This window comes from Mixophyes fleayi, chromosome 1, assembly GCF_038048845.1.
Source record: "Mixophyes fleayi isolate aMixFle1 chromosome 1, aMixFle1.hap1, whole genome shotgun sequence".
In the NCBI taxonomy this organism is placed as follows: Eukaryota; Metazoa; Chordata; class Amphibia; order Anura; family Limnodynastidae; genus Mixophyes; species Mixophyes fleayi.
In genome coordinates this window covers 265,239,571-265,255,968 of record NC_134402.1, presented here as the reverse complement: position 1 = coordinate 265,255,968, position 16,398 = coordinate 265,239,571, and the positions used below count along the sequence as shown (strand labels likewise).

The following is a 16,398-nucleotide window of genomic DNA, read 5'->3' as shown; positions in this document are numbered from 1 at the left end:
ATGCATCAAGTAAGTGTTAGGTAACAGGAGAGATTGGTATATTGCTAAAGTGCCAGAAATGAGTGTGGAAGGAGATGGGTCAGTAGAAAATAAAAAGTAAATAGTAAAGAGGAATAAAACAAAATCCCTCTTCCTAGACACAAACTCCTTTCTCCTGGCTCTCTGCCCCCCTCTAGTACCCTCTCCCATGGAATCCTGTCCGCTGGCACCTTCTTCTCTCTCTTTCCATACTATTTTCCTAGGGCTCTTTTCCCTGACAAACTCTCACTGGGATCATCTCCCAGTCCCCTGACCCACTCCCACTGTGACCCTCTGCCTGTCCCCTGACCCACTCCCACTGTGACCCTCTGCCTGTCCCCTGACCCACTCCCACTGTGACCCTCTGCCTGTCCCCTGACCCACTCCCACTGTGACCCTCTGCCTGTCCCCTGACCCACTCCCACTGTGACCCTCTGCCTGTCCCCTGACCCACTCCCACTGTGACCCTCTGCCTGTCCCCAGACAAACTACCACTGTTACCCTCTGCCTGTCCCATGACAACCTCCCTTCACCCTGGTACCTTGTCCCCTTATACCCTTCCTCTCTCTTCGATTTAAAATAAAATCAATGTATATGGAATTTGAGGTATATTTCTTCATGAACACTGATAAACACTGGTATTATTCCTAGGGGGTTACATGCAATGAACCAAATAATCCCCCCCCCCCCCCCCAAAAAAAAATAGTATGGAAGAACCAAAACCATACGCATTATATCTTTATTATTATTACCTTTTATTTATATAGTATCATCGTTACACCAAGGATAATTATTCAGTCCCTGCCCACTGAAGCTTAGGGGGGTATTCAATTGTCCACGGGTTTGAGCGTGGAAAAACTATTACCGTTAATACGGTAATCTCTCGCTGGATTTCAGCTCGCAGCTCCCCGAGCTGCGAGCTGAAATCCAGCGGGTAAATTACCGTATTAACGGTTTATCCCGCGCAGGATTACCCCCCCTCTATAATCCTGCTTTTGCCCCTGGGTGGCTTTGCAAAACAAAATGCAAGATGTTGACTGTGAGCAATTCTGTCCAATTTGACACATTTTTTCCACTGACTCAAACTGAAGATATTAGAGTTTGTACAGCTCTCATCCACAACATACACCAGTCTCAGGAGAAAGACTAACTGCAGCTTATTTTTTTGTTTTTCTAAAAAGTTTTGCCCCGAGTGCAGCCCTTCAATACTACATTTACAGTGCCAAAAAGGAAACTTGGGTGGATCATCTACTATTCTATCACTGAGGGGTTTTTTATGATACATTTGAAATTTCTTATGACCTGAATCTTTGAATTTTACCTCTACATATAGAAAGGTCAGGTAATTACTCAGCAAACTAGTAGATGTTTCCATGACCTATTGTTCAGTGTTAAGGGTTGGGGCTTTACCTTAATGGAAATGAGAGAGTCAAGGGCCATCCCCATTAAATCAAATTGAAGAGCAATAAAAAACAAACAAAACACTGAGTATGCCTGCAGAGATAAAATACATAATAGGATCCTTGACATGATAATCCCAGAAGGGTCTTGTTCTTTTCTTTTAAAACTATTCCACTTCTGCCTAAAGAATAACTAGCACTCAAACTGCTTATTGCCCTGCAGCTACTGGCAATACATAAGTGAGGTATAGAAATCCTTAATCATACCTATTATATACATTCCTAAACAAACTCTGCAAATGTATTACTTAAAAAAAAAGAAAAAAGTTGGGAAATACCCTATTTGACTTAAAGCAACTAAGTTTAGATACAGAGCATTAATCTGCAGCAACTTAAATCCTAGGGGTGGTCCATGAAATACTCCAGTCTATTCATTGGTGGATCAAAATTATTAGCACATAGCTATCAGTAGGATGGACTTATTTTAGTACTGTTCTGAGGGTCTGCAGGATACCAATAAAGATTATTGATCGATTGCAGCACATCCATTGTGTGCTGCACTTAGGACAGCTCGTTGCTCCAATGAGGTGCAGTGTATAAGCCCTATTAGCTACTCTAATCAAACTAGGCAGGATCCCACATATTTTTTTGCAGAGAGATTTTCAATATAATAAACATAGTGTTAAGCAGCACACTTCCTGGAGAAGTATAACCACTATTGTCTAGGTCTCAGAGTTGTACATGAAAATAAAGTGATTTTGAGGTATATCAAACTGCAACTGTATACACTAATTACTGTGTGCCATTTGTAAGATTTACTTTCAGCTAATTTTACAAAGAGCTATACAAAGTGTGGAATAATTATAAAAACTGGCGCAAATGAAAAGGGGTGTGTTGCCTGTAGCAATCAATCAGTTTCTTATTTTCCTTGCAGCTTAGGACATAAAAGCAAACATCAGTATGGTTGCCACAGACAACAGTACCTTTTTCATATCCAAAAGGTTTTCAGAAACTGGTGCATTCCATGTAAATGACAAGTGGATTGTGCACTATTTATCATTGATCCTTACAGCATACATCATTTTTGTTCACTAGTGCTCTGCCATATGTTTTCTCTAAATCATAAACTCTTTTCTGCAAAGACAACCTTATTCTTCTCCACAAGTGTGGGCATACATATTGACTGCTTTGCCAAGGTAAACTGAAGAATTGACATGAACGAAACACTACCTCTAATATCATAAAATATTGAAATATACTGTATGTTTGGCTTTAACCAACAATACCCTTTCAATGATACATTTATGAGACATAAATGTGCTCTTGCTTTACTGCATTTTACATGTTCTAGTGACATCTGTGGATGATAAATATGGTAGCTATCACTGGAATGTATACCGAAGTGATCCAGCCATATACACACACACACACACACACACACACACACACACACACACATATATATATACACAAAATTATACCTAAGTGACATTGACAGGGATGCTGATTAATAGTAACTATAACAAGAGACTATCATATACACAGAAACATATTTTTAACACACTTAAAGCTTGACAAGAGATAAAATACACATGTACATATATAAATCACATGACCCAATAGCAGAGGTCACCAGCAAAGAAATTGGAACAGAGTAGTAAAAACATATACAAAACATTGAGAGACTAATGTACTTCCTGAAGAATCACACAAATGGGGGCTTAGTGATAGCTATGTACACAGAAACTCAAATCAAAGGGTGAAATATGCAATGTATACATTAAATCAAGACAAGAGGTCTGTCTTTTTAAAGTCTGGAAAGTAAACATTTTACCACTCAAACGTTCCATATGTGAGCTGTAAATGTCTTCATCAGACTCCTTCTGGAAAGCTAGCCATACAATCTGAGCCACAGCATCTAACCGCAATATCTCCCAACAAATATGAAATATGAGGAAGTTGGGATGCAGCCAGAGAGAACAAGTTTCAATGATGCTTCATCAATCCATACATATATATTATATAAAAGACAACACTTCAACACATCCACAGATATACACTTCTCTTTTTAAACCGAAACAGCTTCCCATTAAAAGATTATTGAGATTCATTCAACAGATATATTTGTGACAGCAACAAACCCATATCAGGAAGGAATCGCACAGTAGACTACAGACATGAAGAGCAAAATATGGTACAGCAGGAAAAATATATCAATCAGAAACCGGTTTTGAACATACTTTGAAGGTAAAAAAAATCTCAAAGTTTATTAATGTTCTAATAGTTCCAATTTCAATTCATTGGCTGTAATCACAATATAACCTTTATCACAGATACCTAGAAGAATAGTGACTGAGAAAGCTTTAAGGCTTATGTACATGTCCATTACTGAACCTGATAAATCATGGATGGAGAATTGTGCCTTTTTCTAACTTTGTTCCCCATTAGGAAACCTGCTTTATTATCCAGTAACTGATAATACACAGACCTCCATCTATATACAGCTATTATAGTAGCAGTCATTATCACACATTTACACAGCATGCTTGTGAGCTTGAGCCTTTATATATAGCACAAGAAAAACTAAATTAAATAACACCAGGAACATAAGTGAAATAAAAGCGTCTGTGTACAACAATAAGAAACTAAGTGATTACAAATAAAATTCATACAACATGTATACTTGAAATCCAGATAACTTCCATCTGACTTATTCTCCCTCTAAAACCCTTGTGAAAAAGTAGTTGTGCTGTACAAGATCATAATTACATTGCTAAAATACGTAGGGCACGTGAGTATGCATTCTTTCCTTACCTCGTTTGGGTTTCGGAAAGCTCTCATGCAAATGAAATACAACTTTCTCCACAAAGTGCTGAATGTTACTGTGCTCTGGTCCTCTAACAAATACCATCCAATCATGGGTGAATCCCTCAAGGGTTGGTTTCTTTCTTACCTGGGCTCGGTGACCCAGTTCTAGCTTCACTTGTACAGCACACTGCAAAGCAAACAAAAAGCAAAGCATGAATTACTCATTGTGAGGACTAAACAATGTAAAAAAGGGGGTGCTTGTTTCTTGTGGAGTGGGGGGCGGGAGTAGTCAGATCAGGCAGCGACATTTAAGGCCTTTGACAAGACATCTCTGCAATCTTTCATTTTTAATAGACAAATAAATAAGGCTATCCTTGTGTTGGCTATCAAACAATGTTATGTGTCTAGACTCAACGAGAACCTCGCTACTTTCAGAGGTGAGGTTTGCACACGCATACTGTTCTCAGAGTGTCTGTCCTTATGTATAATATATTTTAAATAAACAAGTTCCACAGTCATGGATATGACCCATGTTTAAAACATTGTACAACAGTACAGATAATGAACAGGTAAAGGTACAACACACCTAGATATGAGGCTTATCCCATAAACATATTTTGCTCCTAACCATTTTTTCCCAAATCAATTTTAGCAAGGTCTCTCTTTCTGTTTCATTGCATGTTCCAGATTTATTATTTACTTATGATGAATGTATCTCCTTTATTGCAATAGCTGTGAAACATATAGGTACTTTTCATAAAAAAACATAATTTATAATCATTTTTATACCATCAAAAGATACCTAGTCAATCAACACAGACAGCAATCATCTCTTATGGTAAAGACTAAAGCAATGATTTCTCATTCATATAGATTAAATAATGTGAAGCAAGCTGAATACATTAAATTAACGAACTAAAATCATTTATTTATACTTAACTAAATCAGTGCATCATGCTCTCTTTCACTCCTCTGCAGCACGTGGCCATGCTGGGAGAGTGGTGCTTCCCTAACTAAACAAGCAGACAGTGACTGACAGCTAGGCAGAAATGCCCTGTGGGGATTGGTCGTTTCAAAAAGAGGGGTAGAGCCAGTGATGTTATAGCAACTCAGTCTCAGCTTTTTGCCCTATATCAGATCCCATCAGGACAAGATACTTAAAATGTCAGGAGTTTCAGATGTCTTGGTAATGGAGTGGGAAGGTAATACTTTACCTTTTAACGAAGATGCAGTAAAATGTCAGAAAACTCTGAATATATTTGACGTTCATGGTTCAAATGGTATAAAGTTCTACCAATTCTAAATTATGTTTCTCAAATTACAGTAACCACTTAACCAAGTAGGATGCATCATGTAATGCAGAATGCTCACAGGTAGACAGATGTTGTACAATAATTCCAAATTGTAAAAATGCAACATTCATTCACATTAGTGGCCATCCACGGTACCCATTTTACAGAGAAGGGAATATGACTGACAAATGATATTAAACTGTAAACCTTTTTTTTTTGGGGGGGGGGGGGGGGGGTACACTAGCAACAAAACAGGAATTATATTTCAATATAATTTCTTGAAATAAACAGCTCTACCTGACAAGTATAGACAATAGTAAACAAAGATAAATACTTATATTTAACATTGAATCACCACAAGTCTCAAAGCTTACTTAGCCTGGGCTAACTTAGTCTTGCTGAAAAAGGTTTGGAATCCTGCTCTATTAGAACTGAAATATCCATCTGCAAATACATTTACATACACAAGCCTCGCACACATAGAATATTATACATATCTATAATCTATATATAGATATGTATACACACACACACACACACACACACACACAAACATTCTACATTCTCATCTGTTTACCAAACATACACCGTCCTTACAACATTGGAGGGTAGAATTAAACTCGCTTTAGCCAAGACTCTGGATATGTCACAATACACCGTTAAATGTACAGGTCCTTACATTTTAAAATATTAATGATTTCATGAAAACTCTTTTCTTGGTGTTCATTCTCATATCTGTTATATCAATAATGGTTCTTGTTATTTGATACTAGTTGCCAGAGCCAATGTCTCCAAATTCATTAACCATTTCATCTTTATAGTAGGACAATTAAACATTGGGATAAATAGCTTCACACTCTACAAGACTTGCAATGACCATAGAGGTCTGGACAATTGTTCTGTAGGTGAAATGGTGGAAAAAATGCAGTCACACATTTTCATGTTATAAAATCCACAACACACTTCCATAGGGAGAGGATTGGTTTATGTATTAAAAAAGAAACAAACATGGCTAAATCCTACATGCAATAATATTTAGTCTGGCTAAAGCATAATCCACCTTCTTTGCTATTTGTTTGTGAGGTATAACAGAAATAATCCACACATCATCTTATGAAAACATATATAAATGGTCTATATTATGTGTTCTGCCATATGCTAAGGAATCTCTATATTTAATATAGAGGACATAAGAATGTTTGCACTAATAGGTTCAAGACATTTGGAGGAGTTTGATCCAAGATGGCCATTTCAAAGTGACCAATAAAATAAAGACTTTGAAAAGCTGTGATTTTGGGTTCAGTTGTAGTAGAGCTGACATTTGCGGTACTAGCTATCAATGGCTCTGGTTTGATCATTAATTAAATTACCATATAAAATTCACAGTATATTTTTATATCAGTATACATTAAAAAAGTATATCCAACCCATGTCCTTCTGGACCTACTACATGAATTGCTAAAAAGAAAAAATGACAAGTGCTTTACTATGTGTTACAGCATTAGTAGACCCCTACTTTGTAAATCACTAATTTCCAAGAAAAACGTGCAGAAAATATAAATGTACTTGTAACGTGGTGGCAAAGCTTTCTTTATGTATATTAAACGCACTCTAGTAAAGTTGAGTTCATAAAATAGTACATTTAAGGATAAAATAATGAAATTTAAATATATTGTTTAATTACATAAACTGATACATCAGATCCATTTTGAATTAAATAAACTTTGTGGATAGATGTGATTTTGCAGCTATGGGTCAGATCAAGAGGCTTTTTTTTTTTTACAAGTTAATACATTAGCTGTGCTCTCTCCTAATTGTCATAATGATTTAATAAAGGCCTCAGGGCTTTAAGCAATTGTGTATTCTCCCTATTACCATCACTTTCTACACTGGTAGAAATAGGTCTTTGTAGTTAAGGGAAGACCTAACAAAAACAAAGAGGGCATCAGTTACAACTTTAATATGCAAACTAAACCTTGCTTGACAAGCACTGGCAACCCAAAAGCAAACAAGACATTAATACACAAACAAACAGGGCACATGGCTGGAAGGTGGATCAGTCAGTGGAATGTTACCTGTGAACAGCTAGCACTCAAATTTCAACCCAGGAAGGAGGCCTTATGAAGAAAAAAAAAACCTAGTTGATTAGTGAAGGAGTTAGTGGGCAATAAAGAAGGGTAGGTGAGGACAATGCCATTTCAGAGGATGCAACTGCAGATGAAGAGAACAATTCCCTAGTGCAGGCAAGCTCTGGATGCATTTAGCTACTCTGTTTTTGAATGCCCAGTTACTATACCCAGTACAATAAAGCGGTTTAGATCTTTTACACTATTAACAGGAAGTTGGTGTATGTACTGCTAATTTCATTGACAAGAAAGGACTGACAGGAAACCTGATTAGATCTTTTCAGAAGTAGTTTTTTAGTAGAATATTTCCAGTCATTGTGTGAAAGTGAAGTGGGTGACATTTTAACTCATTGATTTGCCCCTGTATGTGTTTTTGAATAATGATTTTGATGAAGCTTTGAAATTTCATATTTAATCCAAATGACTATATAAAATACAGTGACAACAAACAAGTTACAAATTATGGTAATCAATGTTTAATAATTGTCAGCCAAATCACTAAAACCAATGAGCTTACAAACAAAAACGTGGGCTTTCAAAGATACAGATGTTTTCATTGTGTTCTACACTAGCCCAGTAATAACGTGGGGGACTGTGGTTTTTACTCTAACAATATCAGTAGTGGTATGACATTCTTTTTCATGTCAAAAAGCAAATTGTGAAGCAAACACAATTGCAGAAAAAACTGCACTGTGTTTAAATAAAGACATGAGAAAGATTGTGCTGCAATTTAAGCAACACAATAGCACAGTAAAATTATGGTACTGATGTGATTTGCACAATAGATACAGAAAAGTATTATAGCATTGACTAAAGCACACGGAATGGAAGAATCTGCACGTCTCATCTCCATATGGAAGTAGTGTTTCACACACACACACACACACACACACACACACACACACACACACACACACACACACTTCTTGCTGTTACCGAGACAGATCAACCTAATCTCACAAAATCCATAAAGTAAGGGTAGACAGACTACCCCATCCATTCACATAGCACTAATAAATATTATATATTATATATATATATATATATATATATATATACATATATATATATATACATACACACACACATTTTTTTACTGTAGCCTGCCTGCAGAACTGAAATGAAATGATACCGTAGAGATCAAAGCGTTGGAGGATAGGGGGGAAATGTAGGTGTCATGGGTATAAAACAGCTAGGTGCACACAGTAATGTTAATGAGTAGGAGGGGGTGTTGGGGTGAGGGGAAATGCTTTAGGGAGGCTGTCACTGGCAAGGTTTAACCCCTTGTGACAACCTCTGGCACACATTACAGCAGCCTTTGCTCGTACAGAGACAGAAAGTGAACGCACCATGCTAGCGGCGCCTCCTGCAGCTGCAACAGCAGCTACTAGAACTCGGGGCTGCCTTTATTATGAGTGCTCAGATAAACCAGTTTGTAGATCCACCTTTCCTCTGTTGATCCCGAGAACCAAATCTGAATGATGCAGGACTCGATCCACCTCCTGCAGGTGCTTGATTTAAACCCACTCTGCACCCTCCTCCTTCCCACCGCAAGATCTTCCTTTACTATGTTAATCCAGGTGCGGGTTTTCTTTTAACATAACAAGTAAAGCAAAAAAATCTTGATTAAGATCCAGATCTTGGTACTGGTCCAGTTTATAGGTTTGCTTTAATCCAGATCCATGCTTCCAGAAAACATACCATCCCCAGGTGCTGCTGCTCTTCCAGACTTGGGTTCGTATCCTTAGCAATCCAAACTCTCAGATCATGCCAATACACATCATGATGCCCCTCCTATGGGCTCTGATCGACTCGATCCCTATGATGTCCTCAATCCAGGCTGTGTTGGACTTTATGATGCCGGTCCATATGCCCATCTACTTTTCCATCGGCTCCCATTGCCTCCAGCGTATGCCCTCTTACATCGCCATGTAGCCTATGTCCTTTTAACAGCAAGTGCAATCAGAGAATGAGAAAAATACGCTAAAAAAAGCGGTGGTGAATCCAGGTTGGTGTTAGTCGTGGTAATACATAGATGGCAGTGCTGTAGCTGCAGGCAGAGCCGGCTGCAGAGGGCTGCATTAAGGAAAAGGGTTTGTTCCACCCCCTGTACTCACCGAGCTGGCCATGCCTAGGGGTTGGGGCAGCCTCTTATTCCTCCTCCTTTAAGTTTTATTTGTGCTGCCCTTACCAACGGGGAGGGAGGATCAGTGGGAGGTGGAGGGCAGCGGGGAGATGGCAGCAAGCATTGCTCTATCTTCTTCCCCTATCTGTCTGCTTCTCTTTCCCCTTGTCTCATTACACTGAGCCCTGTGGCTGGCAGAAGTGCGGCGCATGCGCACTGCCGCTGCTGCTAGACGGACATAACACGGTGCAGGAGAAGGAGGGAGGGTTTGGTAGAGAGAAGAAAGAGAAAAAGAAAAATTGAGAGGAGGGGGAGAAGAAGAATGTCGAATTTTGATATTGTTTTTTTGGAAACGGAACAAATGGAAAGCTATAAAACCGCGCCACGTTAGTTAAAGGATAGTGTGCTAGGAATAAAGGTGACGGGATGAAAGGGAAAAGGTGAGAGACAAACGGGAGAATCAATAAGGGGAATGATCTGTGGATACATATAAATAGGGCATGGAGGCTGGGGCGAGAAGCAGCCAGGACCAGGCAACATTAAGGACAGAACGTATAGTAGACAAGTAGGGAATTCATCAAATGAATGAAAGACAAAAATCTTCAAGAAAAGTGTGAGTATGAGACTCAGATGTCCGACTGGGGGGATTCGTGGATTTAACAGCTACCATCCGAAGGGATATTGTACATTGGGTTTGTATATGGGGTACGTGGAGGTAATAATCCATCAATGCAGAAAGGAGTGAGCACTCTTAATCATCAAATTAAAAGCAAAAGTCATAGTTAATTTCCAGTGCAGTCCCAAAGCTTTAATGATTTGTTCTTGGAAACATCCCTATTTTGCCAAATTAGCAGTATCATTTCAGTTATTCTTTTTATACAATGCAATTCTTACTCTCTATTCTTAGTTGCTGGGTTTTATCACTTAATACTCATTAAAGAAAATGATTTGAAAGAGTGGTAGAATGGGATGTGTATAAGGTGGTATGCCATACCGCCACTTCATCATCATCATTTATTTATAGAGCACCAGCAAATTCCGTAGCGCTTTACAATTGGGAACAAACATTAATAAGACAATTACTGGGTAATACATACAGACAGAGAGGTAAGAGGGCCTTGCTCGCAAACTTACAATCTTAAGACCCCCTACTGCTTTCATTGTAAAACTATCAAATTCCATTTTCTTACATTTTCCATACCTCCATTTCTAAATTTCTACTTCAACCACTGATTTGAAATGTAAAAAAAAATTTATAAATCATATTCAGTGAACACATTATTGTAAACCAAAATTTGCAAGCAATGCACATGCACACCTCCGCTGTAGTGGCGGATCCAGAGAGGGGGGCGACCAGGGCAATTGGGAAATTGCCCCCCCACCCCCAGCAGGTGCAGACTGTCTGCAGCTACTCACTATATTCTTGTCCCTGTCAGCTGAGAAGCAGACAAGGATATTTAGACTGTAAGCTCCAATGGGGCAGGGACTGATGTGAATGAGTTCTCTGCACAGCGCTGCGGAATCAGTGGCGCTATATAAATAAATCCTCTGCCTGATCTCTGCTGACAGGGACAAGAATATAGTGTGCGGCTACAGGCAGTCGCACAGAGAAAAAGGGGACAGAGCACTAAATCGCCTGCCCAGTCCAAGAAAAAAAAATCTAGGTCCACCATTGCTTCACTGCAGGTAGTGCTTCTGCTACGTGGCCAGGTGATGGGCTATTACATGCTCATAAGAGCAGAGCAGGGACCTCGGGAGGGTCGATCTGTATTACCGGACCCTCCCCCAAATTTTACTATGGGGCCCATCATGTACTGACCCTGCTCAAACCTGTATACTATTAGAGTTATTTAAATGCACACATTGCAGATTTCATAGAGATATGTGTTTTTTGGGGTTTTGTTTTGTTTTTTACACATTTGTAGCTTTTTACAGTGCTACAGAAATACAGGTATTTTTTTTTTTTTTTTAACTGTTTGCAAACTGCACATGCAAGGGCAGGTCTGGTTGCTTGGACCGAGCATCGAACAACCAAATCTATGACCAGTTTGCCTGACCAAACTATTATGAATCTAGTAATTCGGGTATTAGACCTAGCGACCAATGTTCCAGCACACTTGCTAATAGCTGTAACTGATCAATAGGCTTTTCCACCTGTCCTCATCAATTTTGTGGGGTCAGACATGCAGCATTTGATGACTGACATTGGAATTCAAACTAAGGTCTCAAACCCTCAGCGTTATTCACTGGGTGAGTATAAACACCTAGCTACTGCTGTTTATAGGAGACACATTTATCATGCAGTGATGTGATCACCTCAACGTAAGCATCAATATGAAGGTAGATGGGGCAGCACAGATCTTGTTGGTGAGACATGTCTAACATTCGGATCGCACCATGCATATGCCTGCTTCCAAATCAGTTGACTACCTCAGACACATGATAATGTTGGTCACTGGCTAGCCTGACTTATAATAATGTCCTGATGGAACTATTCTGATGTAACTGGGCAGGATTTTGTTTTACACAATGTAATTGTCCATTGACCAAACTGGTCGAATTTATACACATTAACATGTCTCTTGCTCCAGGTAACATGGAAATATAATAGTCCTGAAAATAAGATTTAAAAAAAAAAAAGGTCTACAGCTCCAAAAAAATGAGCAGTTGAAATTCAAACTGCATCATCCATAAAACACAAGTCATACAGAGAAAGTAAAAGTGAGGACAACATGGAAGCTTCGCACAATATGTCACTATATAGAAATTGGGTTTTCCAGTTTTCCTTTTTGCCTGTTGCACCTTCCCAAAGAGCAAACCTAAAAAAAGACTAAAACCATATCAGTGTTTTCTCAGTGAAGAACCCTGTCATTATCCACAGTGCAGCACTGAGGCTGTTGCTGAGATACTATGGCCAGATCATGTGGCCAGTTGGTAATACAAATGAGGCCTGTTGGTGTTAAGGCCAAGTGCCTGTATTATTTCCAGAGCTCATGATGGCTTCTGTGGCACACAAAGGCAGACAATGGTCATATTATGACCAGATTTACAAATATGACTGATAATGATTTTTTTTTAAGTTTCTATTCAGATAATTATTGTATTTGTTTAAAGGCCATGTCTGGATTTTGGAGTTCGTTCCGCCATGAATATTCAGAACAACAAGAAAAGTTAGTGAGCACTTCTAAATAGAGTTGGTTTTATTTTTCTTACAGTTTCATGTTCACCACTGATATTGCTCATTAAAGAACATTTTAAGTTCCATACTCTGAATCTCCTGGCGAACTCTACATATAGCACCTGTGCAATTTGTCAACTGATAGCCTACCTTCTAGTGCTAAATAAAATGCATTCTATTTGTAGAAGGTTCTTAAGTACAAATGGAGAGAATCAACTGCACAAAATGTGATTTCACCTAAAATACCTGTACAGTATGAGAGAATATGAAGTAGACTCCAGTTTCTGGCAAATAAAATGTATATATGTGGGATAACCTACGATCTAGTTTGTAATTGATGGAAGTCACTATTGAGTTCTAAGATTGCAGGGGTTAAACTATTTGTTATTATATTGTACTTAAATTATTACTAGAGGAACTCTTCACATCATTCATGTCTCTTAATTTTACAGGGGCGATAGTTTAAACAAATCTGTTATATACCATTAATCTTTTTATTTAAATAAAAAAATCAGAACTCATTAAATATTCTCCACACCTAAATGGAATTTTTCAGTGGATCTTCTAACTTGTTTTGTTTTTATCATGTGAACTTTTTATTTTAGAATGACAACTTAAAACAATAAATAAGCAAAACGTGTTCAACAAAATAGTGACAATACAACACTGAACAAACAAGGCAATAGAAAAAAGCTAGAACATGATATGTATGTCATTTTAACAATTTTTGAACGTGAACGAAACGAAGAAGGGTAGGGAGAAGGGTGAAGGAGAAAAAGACAAAGCGATAAACTACATGTAAGGTTATTAGAAAGGCCCATTAGTTTATTATAGAGGGGCAAGATTAAGTAATAGATTATAATGTCAAGGCTCAATATAGAACAGTATACAGCAATTATGGAGTGACAGGAGTTGGTTAAGTAAGTGAACCAAGGGGCAAAGATAGGGTCAATTTTTCAGAAGTCATTTCTCATTTGTTAACAGTTCTAGAAATATTTGGACTGTAAATTAATGATATTACTTATATTTAAATGTTTGTATGCTGTTTACAAATCAGCCTACCAAGCTTTTTACCAATCATAACCCATTTCATTTGGTCAATAGGAAATAAGAGTTATATCACAAGTCTCCTCTTCTATTCTTTCCAAGCAGAAGTATTAGATACTTAAAGGTACATGTAGAAAAGTCTACTGTAAATAATACTTAATTCATTCATAAGTAGGTCACTTTAATTCTATATATTTATAACAAACATCAATGAACTCTATTGTTTATGAACATTTATTTTTATAGGACCAGCATACTCTACAGCACTTTACAATTAAAAACAAGCAATGTAATGTAACAGTGTACAGTGTAGAGGGTTAGAAGTTGGATAGAATACTCGGGAGGTTGAGGAATTTAATAAACTTGAATAAATGTTGAGTTTTTTGAGAACACTTGAAAGTTTGGAGGCTAGGAGAAAATTTTGTGGGGCGGAGGGAATTCAACAGAGTAGGTGCGACAGTAAAAAGTCCTGTAACTGGGAATTTATGAGTGTGTAAGAGAGGCGCAGATATTGGACAGAGATAAGGGGTCTAATTGGGAGGTATTTTTAGATAAGTGAAGAGATGTACTATATGTTGTGGTGTTAAAAGCTTTATAGTTAGTAGAAGTGTATGTTGGATTAAGTATAGTATATACCGGCGGTTCCCAAAGTGTTCACCGCGGCTCCCTGGGGTGCCGCGATCACCCTCAAAAAAACAAAAAACAAACCAAAAAACCCCCCCAAAAAAACGTCCCCATCCAGCGCCGGATCCTTGCCCTCACTCACTGCCGGGCGTGACGTCATCACATCCGACAGCGTCAGTGAGGAGCGGCAGCAGAGAAGACAGAAGACAGTAAAGGAACGCAGAGAGTGAAGGGGGACAGACACGCTGAAGGAGGGGGGGGGGGGACAGAGAGAGAGAGAGACACGCTGAAGGAGGGGGGGACACAGAGAGAGAGAGAGACACGCTGAAGGAGGGGGGAGGGACAGAGAGAGAGAGAGACACGCTGAAGGAGGGGGGGACACAGAGAGAGAGAGAGACACGCTGAAGGAGGGGGGAGAGAAAGAGAGAGAGAGACACGCTGAAGGAGGGGGGGAGAGAAAGAGAGAGAGACACGCTGAAGGAGGGGGGGGAGAGAGAGAGAGAGACACGCTGAAGGAGGGGGGGAGAGAGAGAGAGACACGCTGAAGGAGGGGGGGGGAGAGAGAGAGAGACACGCTGAAGGAGGGGGGGGGAGAGAGAGAGAGAGACACGCTGAAGGAGGGGGGGAGAGAAAGAGAGAGACACGCTGAAGGAGGGGGGGAGAGAAAGAGAGAGACACGCTGAAGGAGGGGGGGACAGAGAGAGAAGCTGAAGGAGGGGGGGACAGAGAGAGAAGCTGAAGGAGGGGGGGACAGAGAGAGACGCTGAAGGAGGGGGGGACAGAGAGAGACGCTGAAGGAGGGGGGGGGGGACAGAGAGAGACGCTGAAGGAGGGGGGGGGACAGAGAGAGACGCTGAAGGAGGGGGGGGGGACAGAGAGAGACGCTGAAGGAGGGGGGGGGACAGAGAGAGACGCTGAAGGAGGGGGGGGGACAGAGAGAGACGCTGAAGGAGGGGGGGGGACAGAGAGAGACGCTGAAGGAGGGGGGGACAGAGAGAGACGCTGAAGGAGGGGGGGACAGAGAGAGACGCTGAAGGAGGGGGGGACAGAGAGAGACGCTGAAGGAGGGGGGGACAGAGAGAGACGCTGAAGGAGGGGGGGACAGAGAGAGAGAGACACGCTGAAGGAGGGGGGGACAGAGAGAGAGACACGCTGAAGGAGGGGGGACAGAGAGAGAGAGACACGCTGAAGGAGGGGGGGGGACAGAGAGAGAGACACGCTGAAGGAGGGGGGGACAGAGAGAGAGACACGCTGAAGGAGGGGGGGGGACAGAGAGAGAGACACGCTGAAGGAGGGGGGGGGGACAGAGAGAGAGACACGCTGAAGGAGGGGGGGGGGGACAGAGAGAGAAAGACACGCTGAAGGAGGGGGGGGACAGAGAGAGAAAGACACGCTGAAGGAGGGGGGGGACAGAGAGAGAGAGACACGCTGAAGGAGGGGGGGGGACAGAGAGACACGCTGAAGGATGGGGGGACAGAGAGAGACGGGGTGAAGGGGTCTAAATACATCTTACGTCATTTTGACCCAACTACTTAAAAAACGAGACTACCTGGTAATTATTTTTGCTTAGGGGTGCCTTGGAAAAATGATGGTGACCCTAAGGGTTTCTTGAACTGAGAAAGTTTGGGAACCACTTGTATATACAGTACATAATAATCCATGTATATTATGTATAACAGCCAAAATGAAGGGACTTCCAAAGCAGCAGTATAATAATATTTTGTAAGGAAAATTAGTGTAGCTGCTGCATTCAAAATAGGTTGTAGTTGTGAAAGTATAG

At 40.1% G+C, this 16,398-nt stretch overlaps 2 protein-coding genes across 8 annotated transcripts in view; one reads left to right on the top strand and one right to left on the bottom strand.

Moving 5' to 3' along the window:
- MLLT3 (MLLT3 super elongation complex subunit) overlaps positions 1 to 16,398 on the bottom strand; it is a 238,615-nt gene that overhangs the window by 187,180 nt on the left and 35,037 nt on the right. For 5 of the 7 annotated variants that reach the window (XM_075210574.1, XM_075210544.1, XM_075210536.1 and 2 more), the window contains exon 2: positions 4,233 to 4,413. In XM_075210574.1, coding sequence (XP_075066675.1) covers positions 4,233 to 4,329 — 97 coding nt within the window. In that variant the 5' untranslated portion in view covers positions 4,330 to 4,413. Of the gene's footprint in view, positions 1 to 4,232; positions 4,414 to 8,993; positions 9,961 to 16,398 lie in introns of those variants that run through there. The other 2 variants (XM_075210566.1, XM_075210585.1) reach the window with 2 other exon arrangements.
- Positions 10,050 to 16,398, top strand: part of FOCAD (focadhesin) — a 195,953-nt gene continuing 189,604 nt past the window's right edge. Inside the window, exon 1 of the mRNA XM_075210512.1 lies at positions 10,050 to 10,382. The gene's annotated coding sequence lies outside the window, so the exon portion shown is untranslated. The remainder of the gene's footprint in view (positions 10,383 to 16,398) is intronic.